The 14,944-nt window shown below is 41.5% G+C and overlaps 1 protein-coding gene across 3 annotated transcripts in view; it reads right to left on the bottom strand.

The window, feature by feature from the left end:
* CDC14A (cell division cycle 14A) overlaps positions 1-14,944 on the bottom strand; it is a 182,930-nt gene that overhangs the window by 45,442 nt on the left and 122,544 nt on the right. For all 3 annotated transcript variants that reach the window (XM_027114476.1, XM_027114475.1, XM_027114477.1), the window contains one exon: positions 7,252-7,390. In XM_027114476.1, coding sequence (XP_026970277.1) covers positions 7,252-7,390 — 139 coding nt within the window. The remainder of the gene's footprint in view (positions 1-7,251; positions 7,391-14,944) is intronic.

Here is a 14,944-nt window from a genome sequence, read left to right as displayed (position 1 = left end):
AGGGAAAAAAGGGAAGTAAAAGACATAGAGATTGGAAAGGTAACAAAATTCTCCCTATTTGTAGATGACATGGGTGTCTATGCAGCAATCCCCAGGAATTCACACACATTTCTTTCTCTCTCTCTCTTAAATTTCAGGATACAAAATAAGTATAGATAGAAAGTCAATTGTATTTCTATGTATGAGCAATTAATACATGGACACTGAAATTAAAAAAACAGTATCATTTATAATCACTCAAAAAATTTGAAATACTTAGGTGTATATCTAACAAAACAGGACTTATATGATGAAAGCTAAACAATGATGATGAAAGAAATCAAAGAAGATATAAATAAATGAAAAGACATATTGTGTTTATGGATTAGAAGACTCAACAACAGTAAAGATGTCAATTCTCCCAAAACTGATATAGCGATTTAACACATTTGCATCAAAATTGCAGAATGATATTTTTGTAGATGTGGACAAGATTATTCTAAAATTTATATGGAAAAGAAAATAAACTGGCATTGCTAAGACAATTTTGTTAAAGAATGAAAAATGGGAGGAGTCATTCTTCTGTTAAGGCTCTCTACATAAGTACAGTATCAAGAGAGTACAGTATTGGAGGAAGAATAGAAAAATACATCAATGGAACAGAATAAAGAACAAAGAAATATGCCCATCTAATTGTTGACAGAGATGTAAAAGTAATTCAATGGAGAAAAAATAACCTTTTCAACAAATGGTGCCACAGCAACTGTACATCTATAGGCAAAAAAAAAAAAAGAACCTTGACCTAAGTCTCACATCTTACACAAAAGTAACTCAAAAGGAGTCACAAACTTATGGGGCTAAGCAAAGAGATCTTAGATCTGATACTAAAAGCATGATCTAAAAAAGGAAAAAACTGATAAATTTGACTTCATCAAAATTTAAAACTTTTGCTCTGTGAAAGATTCTATTAAGAGGATGAAAGACAAGTTACAGACTGAGAGAAAATATCTGCAAACCATTTATCAGACAAAGGACTAGTATCTAGAACATTAAAGAACTCTCTAAACTCAATAATAAGAAAACAAATCACTCAAAGAATAAACAAAAGATTTGAACAGATGCTTCATCAAAAAGTTATAGGGATGGCAAATAAGTACATGAAAAGTTGTTCATTATTACTTACAATTTCAATGCAAACCAAACCCACAAAGATATATCATCACACACCTAGCAGAATGGCTGAAAAATAATGCTGGCAAATATGAAGAGAAACTCTACCACTCAAACACTGCTGGTGAAAATGTAAAATGGTACAGCCACTCTGGAAAACACTTTGACATTTCTTATAAAACTAAACACGTACCATACAATCCAGCAATTGCACTTTTGGGCACTTAACCCAGAGAAATGAAAACTTATGTTTGAACAAACCTGTACATGAACATTTATAGCATCTTTATTCATAACAGCTGAAAACTGGAAACAGTTCAGCTGTCCTTCAACAGGTGAATGGTTAACAAACAGCAGTACATTCATACCTTGGAATGCTACTCAGCCACAAAAAGGAACAATTATTGCTACATGCAACACCCTGGAGGAATCTCCAGAGAATTATACTGAGTGAAAAACACCAAGCCCGAAAGGTTACATGCTCTATAATTCCATATATATAACACTCTTGAAATGACAAAATATATAAAGGAAGGACAGATTGGCAGTTGTCAGGAGTCAAGGAGGGGATGTGGGCAGGGAGGAAGTGAGAGTAGCTATAAAAAGGCAATGTGAGGGATTCTTGCAGTGATGGAAATGTTATATCTTAACTGTATCAGTGTCAATATCCTGATTGTGATATTATACTATAGTTTTGCTAGATGGTAGCATTAGGAGAAAGTGGGTAAAGGGTACACAAGAGTTCTTTCTGTCATTTCTTACAACTGCATGTTAATCTACAATTATCCCAAAGTAAAAATTTTAATTAAAAAAGTGTGTGTGTGTGTGTGTGTGTGTGTGTGTGTGTGTGTGTGTGTGTGTATTATAGTTGGATCACTTCACTCCTCTGCTCAAAACCCTCCTCTGCTGACTTTTCATCTCATGCAAAGAAAAGCCAAACTCCTACAAAGGCCTAAAAGGATGCCTGATCTGACCTTTTTCCTCTTAGCCTCACCTCCCTTGCTCTCCCCATCAGCCATGGTGTCCTCAGGCACATTCCCACTCAGAGCCTCAGCAGCTGTTCCCTCAGAGGAAAACCCTCTTCTCCAAAACACCCACGATTTATTCTATCAGTTCTTCGAGATCTTTGCTCAAAAGTCTTCTATGAGCCCCACCACTACCACGCTATTTAAAACTGCCTCCTCGGGCTTCCCTGGTGGCGCAGTGGTTGAGAGTCCGCCTGCCGATGCAGGGGACACGGGTTCGTGCCCCGGTCCAGGAAGATCCCACATGCCGCAGAGCGGCTGGGCCTGTGAGCCATGGCCGCTGGGCCTGCGCATCCGGAGCCTGTGCTCTGCAACGGGAGAGGCCACAAAAGTGAGAGGCCCACGTACCGCAAAAAAAAAAAAAAAAACTGCCTTCTCTTCCTTCCCCTATTCTTCTGTGCTTCATTTTTCTGCATCACACCAATCATGGTCAGAGAAACTATATAATTTATGCATTTGTTTATTAACCACACAACCAATCAACCCTCCTGCACCTTCTTCTTCCTCCCCTCCCCCTTCCCCCTCTCCTCCTCCTCTTTCTTTTTCTTCCATCTCTATAGGTCAGAAATTACTCTTTCACTGCAGCTTACCAGGTGCAAAGAACACTGCCTACCAGTGGCTTTCAACAAATAGTTGTTGAAGGAAGGAAGGCAGGAAATGAGGGAGAAAAGGAGGCATCCCTGCAATCTGGGACAAGAATGATATGGACAGGTATATTAAAGACTACTGAAAAAAACTTAAAACCAACAGAAAATTGTAACAGTAATGTTCAAGATGGAAAATTATTTTAAAGTTTTATCATTAGGAGCTTGTTAAAAGAAAGTAGAACCATAAATGAACCCTTTCCGTCTCACGGTTTATATGTAACAGAGGAAGTAAACTTTTATCAGCTAATAGGAGCAACATGAGAAAGGTAAGAGAAAAAGCATTACTGGCATAAAATGTAGCTTGCAAGAAGGCTTGAGGTCATGTTTGGAATGGTTAGAGAAAGGCATGTTAAATAATCTTGCCCAGCAGGATGGTTAGAAAAAGTCAGGGAAGGAACTGAACAGAAGTGCTTGACCACCAGAGCCCCCCAGGCTCCCTGTGACCCAGCACCTCCTCCAGCAGACCACAGCACCGCTCTGCAGAGGAGCGGAGACTACCTTGGCGCCTCATGCTCCTCTGCTACCCACCTAAGCAAGTGGTCCCTCATCCCCTTGGTTACCATACCCCAGAAGTTGCTGGGTAGAAAGTCATCAGAGGACTCGTACCCTCTGGCCTCTACTGATGACCCACCTGGCTCTAAAAGCTTTTCAGAACAAAACCCATCATGGCTCACATCCTGGGCTACCTTTGTCACACCAGACGATCAACACTTCCAGGTAATCCAACATCAACCAGGCCCTTATTTCCAAATGACTCTCTTGTCCCCTAATTTCCCATCCCACCCCCTCAAATCCAATATTGTCTAATACATAGATTCTTTGTAGAAAATAGAAAAGGAAATGCTTCACAACTTGTTTTATGAAGCCAGCATAACCCTGATACCAAAACTTAACCAAAGTATTACAGGAAAAGAAAATTACATACCAATGTCCTTCATGAATACAGACACAGAAATCCTTAACAAATATTAGCATATTGAATCCAGCCATATGAAAAAATAATAGCACATCATGCACATCATAGCTCCACATTCAAAAATCAATGTAATTCACATTAGACGATTATGATTATCTTGATAAATGTAGAAAAAAACTGACAAAATTCAGTACCCATTATTAATAAAAATTCTCAAACTAAAAAGAGAAGGTAATTTCCTCATTCAGATAAAGGTCATCTATGAAAACCCCACAGCTAACGTCATACTTAACGATGAAAGACTGAATGCCTTCCCCCTAAGACTGAGAACAAGACAAGGATGTCCATTTTCACCACTTCTAACTAACACTGTAATGGAAATCTTAGCAACGAGAAAAAAGGAAAAAAAAAAAATTACCAGAACTAATGAATAAAAATAGTAAGGTTGCAGGATAAGAAGTTAATTTTTAAAAATCAGTTTCAGCAAAAATTTTAATTTTGCTCATTAAAAAACATACAGCACATACATCTGACAAAGAACTCATATCTAAAATATATATACAAATATTGAATCATTATGTTGTACACCTGAAACTAATATAATGTTTTATGTACATCATGCCTCAATTTAAAAAAAATCTCACGAAAAGCAAAAGTGCTCTTGTAAAGTTGCCAGATACAACCTTAACTGCTTTCCCTAATATTAAATAATTTGTAGAATAACAACATCAGCTCTGTATATAGTACTGTGAAAAATAATGGTTTTATATTAACTTCAACAAATATTTTTAATTAAAAAAGAAAGAACTACCACAGAAAAAAATTTTTACTGGGTAAAGACTTGGTCCAAACACCTCACAAAGGAGATACATATATAAAAGGTGTTCAAGATCATGAGTCATCAGGAAAATACAAATTAAGATACTATTTCACACCAACCAGAACGGCTTTCCCCACCCCCAGTCATCCCCCTCCCCTGCTGCTGGCCTCTATTGTCATGTCCCTGTCAGAAATCATCTTGTATATAAACTTATACACTTGTTTATTGTGTGTTCCTTCCACTAGAGATACTGACACCCTGGGAGGAAAGGACCTCGTCTGTTGCATTCACTGTTGCAGCCCCAGGATCAGGAGCATTGCCTGGCAGAGAGTGTGCACCTGACATACATCTGTTGAAAGAATGAATGTCACTAACACAGTAAAGTATGTCTTCTGCCATGAGGTACATCAAGACATAGTCTCTTTTTATTTTTTTAGTGAGTTGGGCTTTTTTAAATCTTTATTGGAGTATAATTGCTTCACAATACTGTGTTAGTTTCTGTTGTACAACAAATCAGCCATATGCATACATATGTCCCCACATCCCCTCCCTCTTGAGCCTCCCTCCCACCCTCCTTATCCCACCCCTCTAGGTCATCGCAAAGCATGAAAAGACAGCCCTCAGAATGGGAGAAAATATTTGCAAAAGACATAGTCTTGAATAAGGAAAATAGGAGAGAAGGAGAAAACAAAATAAGTGTACACAATTAAGTAAAGCAAAATACTACGTCTGGTGCCACTTTAGAGGCATAAAGTAAATTAGGCCATAGACCGATACCTAGAAGGAGGCAATCAGAAAAGCCTGTGAAAGCCCATGAGTAATGCAGACATTTCTCCATAGAAATGGCTCTATAGGAAATACTGCAAAATATAGAAGGTATAGTGCCTCAGATCGAGAACCTGCCTTCAGGAAGGTTCTGACCTAAACATTAGTAATAACTGATTTTAATATCTCGTTATATAAGGAAGTCATTCCTGCACCTCAGATTCACAGATAGTAGAAAACTACAGTATTGACTCACACCTAAGTAAATAACCTAAGTTTTGCCGCTTAAGTATCTATAAATGAAAAAGCCTTCAACTTAGAATGCCTTTGCCTCATAACCCTAATTTCTTCTGTTATTATTTTGAGACATGGCAGAGAGAGAAGGCAGAGTAGGGAGTAGGAAGGAGGAGTATGCAGGCATGAACTGGGAGGGTTGTGGCATCTGGTGGCCTGAGACATTTAGGTGAATTTGACCAGCGGTGTTCTCAGGAAAATCTCCTCACCTTGTGAACTGTACCTAGCAGAGAGCCAGGGGCAAGGTGAGTATTCGGTAGGTACCTAATGAATGAACTATCTTCCAAACAATGATTTTAAGAGATGGCTTAAAGATCCAGGTTTAGGAATGTTTTTTGTTTTCTAACCCTAAGGCCATTTATCCAACTTTAGTAAGTAATTAGTACAACAAGCCCCTGGCAGATACACAGCACAAAGTCCCATGCTGTAGGCACACATAATGCAAAATAATGGAAACCTCTGGCAGAGAATCTGACAAGAAGAAAGCTCTAAAATAATATAATTATTTTATTTGTATCTCACAGGACAAAAACCTAGGAACTTGTCTTCTTAATGATCCTGTTCTTGGGTATTTTTTCCTTGTGTATTCATTACACTTCCACCTCATTCTTTTAAGCTAAGGTATAACTGCACATGTTTCAGCATGTCTTTTCCTATCACTTATTCCCTCTGGGATTGACAATTAAAGTAACTGCTCAGTAAGCTCAAATCCTTTTATCCATTTCAGATGCTTAAAGCTTGTTTACAGCATCTTTCTATGAAATTCATGATCATTTGTTTCTCACCGACATAAAATGATTGAAATGGGAAAGGAATTATCTGGAAAAGAATGCTATTCCATATAGATCCACACCAGAATAAAAAGAAAAAAGTGAAATTTCAGTATAAGACATCACCAATTGATTTTAGAGCTGGACCTAAAGCAGCTAGTGCTTATTTCATCTCTTCATTTTCTTAATGGGTAAATTAATGGTAATTTCTGAAATTTTAAGGGGAAATCAGAAAGGATTGTACTCTTACAGGTTAAACCTCTCCGCCTTGCGGGCTGGGGTTTGACAAACAGTTAATGAATGAGTACGTGAACAGATGAAGGAAGGAATTTGTAAGTATTCTTCTAAATAATGGTCATAAAGCTAGTTAGCGGTATAGCCAGGACTAAAACCCAGTCTTCTTTATTTCTTCCTTGGTAACTCATAAGCTGCAGCTACATGAGCAGCTTAGTTAGTTGTCAGAGGAGCGGCAATGTCATCGAAATCCTGGACTGACCTCTGTAGTGTGTTTTTTCTCATTCTGCTTTTAGATGTGCAAACAAAAAAAAAGAATGAAAAGTGACAAGTGGGCTGACATAAGAAAATTGCACTGTAGCCAGATCACACATAGAAAATGACAGAAAAAAGGTAGGCAGAGATGGCTCTGTGATTTTCTCCTCACTCTCACCTGATCTAAGAAATATAAAAGGTACAAAGTTAGAATGCATTAGCTGTCAAATCAACAACGTTCCATTAGAGGTACAGCCTTCTCTAACAATGCAGCCATTTCACAACCACGGGCTTGACATAGTCCACAACCAGGGAACAAGCGGCAGAAATAATCAGGAACAAGAACATCATGTGATAATGAAGACACTATACTTACTCTTCCAGGAAGTGCTGCTGGGGTCCTATAATAGAGCCGGGCCGGCATATTCTGATCCAAGCAATTATTTCTGCGTGTGTAAACCTGTAGTGTTTCATGACATAACAGGCTATCAAGGTCCCTGTTCTTCCAAGACCAGCTGTAAGAGAGGGAAACACAACAAGAAATACAAAATACAGCAAATGTACCCACAAAAACTCTGAAATTAAACCCTGTCCAGAAGATGCTATGGTTTCAAATATAATACAAAATTTTTAAACCCAGGCAATAAGGTAATGCTTTTTCATGATTGGGGGGGGGGGGGGGGGGTTGAAAGATAATTCTAACTCAAGAAATTTTTAAAAAATAGATCATAGGATCAAAATAAACATATGTAGAAATATATATAAAAATCAGAGCAAGTATCTTGAAAATTATGGAGAGTTCAACCCCCGAGGGCCTTTGAGAATGAACGTCACTGTGAACATTGTTAAGGCAATACTGGTTCTAGACAAGCACTTGCAAAATATCAGCTGTCAGGGACTTCCCTGGCGGTCTAGTGGTTAAGACTCCACACTCCCAATGCAGGGGGGCCCGGGTTCAATCCCTGGTTGGGGAACTAAGATCCCACATTTCACTGCAACTAAGTCCACGTACCGCAACTAGAGAAGCCCGTGCGCCACACCAAAGAGCCAGTTCAGCCAAAAGTAAATAAATAAATTTTTTTAAATATATAAACTAACTTAAAAAAAAACACAGCTGTCAGGTGTCCCCATGCTCCCCATCCTTAGCTCCAGCCCAGGCTGAGATGAACCTTCAGTTAACAGTTTGTGGACTTCCCTGGTGGTGCAGTGGTTAAGAATCTGCCTTCCAACGCAGGGGATGTGGGCTCAAGCCCTGGCCTGGGAAGATCCCACATGCCGCGGAGCAACTAAGCCCGTGCACCACAACTACTGAGCCCACGTGCCACAACTACTGAAGCCCATGCGCCTAGACCCTGTGCTCTGCTACAAGGGAAGCCACCGCAACAAGAAGCCTGTGCACTGCAACAAAGAGTAGCCCCGGGCTTCCCTGGTGGCGCAGTGGTTGAGAGTCCGCCTGCTGATGCAGGGGACATGGGTTCGTGCCCCGGTCCGGGAAGATCCCACATGCTGCGGAGCGGCTGGGCCCGTGAGCCATGGCTGCTGAGCCTGCACGTCCAGAGCCTGTGCTCCACAACTGGAGAGGCCACAACAGGGAGAGGCCCGCGTACCGCAAAAAAAAAAAAAAAAAAAAAAAGAGTAGCCCCCGCTCGCTGCAACTAGATAAAGCCCACACACAGCAAGACCCAAGGCAACAAAAAATTAATTAATTAATTAATTTAAAAAAAACACTTTGTGTGTGTGACTCTGAGTCAGTAGCATAACTGATTATATTATCATGGTCATTCTTTTAAGCCTATGTCAATGGTGAGGTTTTTTTAAACTTATCGTAGAATAAGGAATTATAGAATCAAAGTAAGAAGACACCATAAGTATCATCAGGCCCCATTAGCTGCCTAACTCATGACTGTTTCAATACTATCTCCACCAGGTGGTCCTAACCTCTATGTAACTCCTTCAGAGACCAGGATTTCATTATTTCCTCAGCCAATAGGTATTGATGGAGCAGCTACTACCTGCCAGGTACTGTGCTAGAAGCTGGGGATAAGGTGACGAATAAAACAGACATGGTCCTGGCCCTTATGAGAACACACCATCCACTAAGAACCAAGCCAACAGAAGTGCTCAAGTTTCCTTTCTTGAGGCTCTTAAATTTTTTGGAAACTTTTGTGTCAACATATTTCTTATGTTGAACCCAATTTCTGTTATGTAGGAGAAATTAATATAATTAGAAATGATTTTCAAGGATGTATTGGTTACTATCATGATCAAAATGTTCTTCAAAAGGTTTTTACAAATTGCGATTTCTTTTTCCTCTCTCCACAGAAACAAAAGTGATAGGATGAAGATGGCAGTGTGGGAAGACACAGAGTTAGCATCTCCCCACGATTAGGGCACCTGCCAGCCACCAGTGGGGGACTCTGACGCCCAAGGAGATGGGAGGAACCCCCAAGTGAACCAGTAGGATGTGGGGAGACTGAGGGGGGAGCAGAAATGGAGGCCAGACAGGATCTGTGCCCCTGAGGCCAGGGAGATCAGGCAGGAGGGACTCTCCAGGAAGAGCAGGAGAGGAGTGGAGGGCGATCGCCTGGCCCTCCAGGGAGCCTGCTGAGCTCCCAAGCCGGTACCCCCTCTCCAAAGCCCCATCAAGGCCACGTGGGTCCTGGGGCCATAAGAAGGAGGCTGGGGAGATCAAGAGAGGCAGGTGGGAGGAGGCATCTGGGAGGAGTGGGAGAGGTGCAGAGGGCAATTGCCCTGCCCACTCGGGCCTGGGGAGCCTGCTGAGCTCCTAGGCCGGTTCCCTGCACTCCAAGGCTGCCCCCCATCACTGGGGGCATAGGAGGGAGGCCGGGGAGATCAGGAGAGGCAGGCAGGAGGAGCCCTCCCAGACCGGAGGAGCAGGAGAGGAGAGGAGGGCGTTTGCCCCACCCACTGAGGCCCAGGAAGCCTGCTGGCCTCCCAGGTGAGGTCCCCTGCTCTCTGAGACCAGGGGTGGGGGGCACACCTGGGCCCCTTCTGTTCCTTGAGCCTAAGCCCCACCCTCCACAGCCCCCAGGGCCTTTTCCAGCCCTGTGGGTCCTGAGCATTGGCCCTACCCACCCCCCAAACCTTGCCCTTGCTTGGGCCCTGCCCTCCACAGCCAAGGCCTTTTCCTTTATTTATTTTTTTCTCTTTTCCCTCCTCCTCTTTTTTACTATTGTGGTACTGATGTACCTTCCGGTTGTTGATTCATCTCTATTTTTATTTTTACATTCTTTCTAACATATCTGTCAGTTTCCCAATCTATTTTTTTTTTACTTTGTTATTGTTCTATTTTTTTTTTTTGCCATCCCACGCAACTTGCAGGATCTTAGTTCACGAGCCGGGGGTCAGGCTGAAGCTCCTGTGGTGGGAGCTCTGAGTCTGAACCACTGGACAAACAGAGAACCTCAGAGCCCAGGGAATAGTCATCAGAATGAGGTCTCACAAAGTTCCTCATCTCAGCACCAAAACTTAGCTCTACACAATAGCCTACAAACTCCACAGTTGGAAGCCTCAGGCCAAACAATCAGTAAGACAGGAACAAAATCTCACTCATAACAAAAAAAAAGAGACAGAAAAAAGGATGTCACAGATGAAGGAGCAAGGTAGAAACCTACAAGACTAAATAAATGAAGAGAAAATAGGCAATCTACCTGAAAAAGAATTCAGAGCAATGATAGTAAAGATGATCCAGAATCTTGGAAATAGAATGGAGGCACGGATTGAGAAAATACAAGAAATGTTTAACAAGATCTAGAAGAACTAAAGAACAAACAAACAGAGATAAACAACACAATGACTGAAATGAAAAATACACTAGAAGGAATCAATAGCAGAATAACTGAGGCAGAAGAACGGATAAGTGAGCTGGAAGACAAAATGATGGAAATACCTGCAAGGAGCAGAATAAAGAAAAAAGGATGAAAAGAATTGAGGACAATCTCAGAGACCTCTGGAGCAGCACTAGATGCACCAACATCCGAACTAGAGGGGTCCCAGAAGAAGAAGAGAAAAAGAAAGGGTCTGAGAAAATATTTGAAGAGATTATAGTTGAAAACTTCCCTAACATGGGAAAGGAAATAGTCACCCAAGTCCAGGGAGCACAGAGAGTCCCATACAGGATAAACCCTAGGAAAAACACACCAAGACACATACTAATTAAACTAACAAAAATTAAATTCAAAGAAAAACTATTAAAAGCCGAAAGGGAAAAACAAAAAATAACACACAAAGGAATCCCCATAGGTTATCAACCGATTTTTCAAAGGAAACTCTGCAGTCCAGAAGGCAGTGGCAGAATATATGTAAGGAGAATGAGGAGAGGAGCTTCAAGATGGCAGAAGAGTAAGATGCGGAGATCACCTTCCTCCCCACAGATACATCAGAAATACATCTACACGTGGAACAACTCCTACAGAACACCTACTGAACACTGGCAGAAGACCTCAGACCTCCCAAAAGGCAAGAAACTCCCCATGTACCTGGATAGGGCAAAAGAAAAAAGAATAAACAGAGACAAAAGGATAGGGACGGGACCTGCACCAGTGGGAGGGAGCTGTGAAGGTGGAAAGCTTTCCAAACACTAGGAAGCCCCTTTGTGGGCAGAGACTGTGGGTGGCGGAGGGGGAAAGCTTCAAAGCCACGGAAGGCAACGCAGCAACAGGGGTACTGAGGGCAAAGCGGAGAGATTTCTGCACAGAGGATCGGTGCCAACCGGCACTCACCAGCCCGAGAGGCTTGTCTGCTCACCCGCCAGGATGGACGCGGGCTGGGAGCTGAGGCTCGGGCTTCAGTTGGATCCCAGGGAGAGGATTGGGGCTGGCGGCATGAAGACAGCCTGAAGGGGGCTAGTGCACCACAGCTAGTAGGGAGGGAGTCTGGAAAAAGTCTGGAGCTGCTGAAGAGGCAAGAGACTTTTTCTTTCCTCTTTGTTTCCTGGTGCGTGAGGAGAGGGGATTAAGAGCGCCGCTTAAAGGAGCTCCAGAGACGGGCATGAGCCGCGGCTATCAGCGCAGACCCCAGAGACAGGCATGAGACGCTAAGGTTGCTGCTGCCGCCACCAAGAAGCCTGTGTGCAAGCACAGGTCACTGTCCACACCTCCCCTCCCAGGAGCCTGTGCAGCCCGCCACTGCCAGGGTCCCGTGATCCAGGGACAACTTCCCTGGGAGAACACATGGCACGCCTCGAGCTGGTGCAACATCACGTCGGCCTCTGCTGCCGCAGGCTCGCCCAACATTGCGTACCCCTCCCTCCCCCCGGCTTGAGTGAGCCACAGCTCCCGAATCAGTTGCTCCTTTAACGCTGTCCTGTCTAAGCAAAGAACAAATGCCCTCAGGCGACCTACATGCAGAGGCAGGTCCAAATCCAAGGCTGAACCCCAGGAACTGTGTGAACAAAGAAGAGAAAGGGAAATTTCTCCCAGCAGCCTCAGAAGCAGTGGATTAAACCTCCACATTCAACTTGATATACCCTGCATCTGTAGAATACCTGAATAGACAAATCATTCCAAATTGAGGAGATGGACTTTGGGAGAAATGATATACGTATTTTTTTCCCCTTTTTCTCTTTTTGTGAGGATGTATGTGTATGCTTCTGTCCATGATTTTGTCTGTATAGCTTTGTTTTTACCATTTGTCCTGGGTTCTGTGTGTCCATTTCTTTTTTTTTTTTAGTATAGTTTTTAGCATTTGTTATCATTGGTGGATTTGTTTTTTGGTTTGGTTGCTCTCTACTTTCTTTTTTTATGTTTTTATTACTTAACAAAATTATTTTAATAATTATTTTTTATTTTAATAACTTTATTTTATTTTATTTTACCTTCTTCTTTCTTTCTCTTTTTTCCCCCTTTTATTCTGAGCCGTGTGGATGACAGGCTCTTGGTGCTCCAGCCAGACGTCAGGGCTGTGTCTCTGAGGTGGGAGAGCCAAGTTCAGGACACTGGTCCACAAGAGACCTCCCAGCTCCACATAATATCAAACAGCAGAAATCTCCCAGAGATCTCCATCTCAACACCAAGACCGAGCTCCACTCAATGACCAACAAGCTACAGTGCTGGACACCCCATGCCAAACAACTAGCTAGACAGGAACACAACCCCATCCATTAGCAGACAGGCTGCCTAAAATCATACTAAGGCCACAGACACCCCAAAACACACCACCAGACGTGGACCTGCCCACCAGAAAGACAAGATCCAGCCTCATCCACCAGAACACAGGCACTAGTCCCCTCCACGAGGAAGCCTACAAAACCCACTAAACCAACCTTAGCCACTGGGGACAGACACCAAAAACAACGGGAACTATGAACTTGCAGCCTGCAAAAAGGAGACGCCAAACACAGTCAGTTAAGCAAAATGAGAAGACAGAGAAACACACAGAAGATGAAGGAGCAAGGTAAAAACCCACCAGATCTAACAAGTAAAGAGGAAATAGGCAGTCTACCTGAAAAATAATTCAGAATAATGATAGTAAAGATGATCCAAATCTTGGAAATACAATGGAGAAAATACAAGAAACATATAACAAGGACCTAGAAGAACTACAGAGCAAACAAACAGTGATGAACAACAAAATACATGAAATTAAAAATTCTCTAGAAGTGATCAATAGCAGAATAACTGAGGCAGAAAAACAGATAAGTGACCTGGAAGGTAAAATAGTGGAAATAACTACTGCAGAGCAGAATAAAGAAAAAAGAATGAAAAGAATTGATGACTGTCTCAGAGACCTCTGGGACAACATAAACGCACCAACATTCGAATTATACGGGTCTGAGAAGAAGAGAAAAAGAAAGGGACAGAGAAAATATTTGAAGAGAGTATAGTTGAAAATTTCCCTAATATGTGAAAGGAAATAGTTAATCAAGTCCATGAAGCATAGAGAGTCCCATGCGGATAAATACAAGGAGAAACATGCCAAGACACATATTAATCAAACTATCAAAAATTAAATACAAATAAAACATGCTAAAAGCAGCAAGGGAAAAACTACAAATAGCATACAAGGGAATCCCCATAAGGTTAACAGCTGATCTTTCAGCAGAAACTCTACAAGCCAGAGGGAGTGGTATGACATATTTAAAGGGATGAAGGAGAAAAACCTACCACCAAGATTACTCTACCCAGCAAGGATCTCATTCAGATTTGACGGAAAAATTAAAACATTTACAGACAAGCAAAAGCTGAGAGAATTCAGCACCACCAAACCAGCTTTACAACAAATGCTAAAGGAACTTCTCTAGGCAGGAAACAAAAGAGAAGGAAAAGACCTACAATAACAAAGCCGAAAAAATTAAGAAAATAGTAATAGGAACGTACATATCGACAATTACCTTAGATGTAAATGGATTAAATCCTCCAACCAAAAGACATACACTGGCTGAATGAATACAAAAACAAGACCTCTATATATGCTGTCTACAAGAGACCCACTTCAGACCTAGAGACACATACAGACTGAAAGTGAGGGGATGGAAAAAGATAATCAGTGCAAATGGAAATCAAAGAAAGCTGGAGTAGCAATTCTCATATAAGACAAAATAGACTTTAAAACAAAGACTATTACAAGAGACAAAGAAGGACATTACATAATGATCATGGGATAAATCCAAGAAGATATAACAATTGTAAATATTTATGCACCCAACATAGGGGCACCTCAGTACATAAGGCATGTACAAACAGCCATAAAAGGGAAAATCAACAGTAACATAATCAGAGTAGGGGACTGTAACACCCACTTTCACCAATGGACAGATCATCCAAAATGAAAATAAATAAGGAAACACAAGCTTTAAATGATACATTAAACAACATGGACTTAATTGATATTTATAGGACATTCCATCCAAAAACAACAGAATACACAATCTTCTCAAGTGCCCCTGAAACATTCTCTAGGATAGATCATATCTTGGGTCACAAATCAAGCCTTGGCAAATTTAAGAAAATTGAAATCGTATCAAGTATCTTTTCCAAACACACCCCATGAGACTAGATATCAATTACAGGAAAAAATCTGTAAAAACTACAAACACATGGAGGCTAAAC

Source organism: Aethalodelphis obliquidens, unplaced genomic scaffold (assembly GCF_003676395.1).
Source record: "Aethalodelphis obliquidens isolate GAN/ISIS:26980383/991018 unplaced genomic scaffold, ASM367639v1 scaffold13, whole genome shotgun sequence".
NCBI classification, from domain to species: Eukaryota; Metazoa; Chordata; class Mammalia; order Artiodactyla; family Delphinidae; genus Aethalodelphis; species Aethalodelphis obliquidens.
This window is presented reverse-complemented; position numbering and strand designations above follow the sequence as displayed.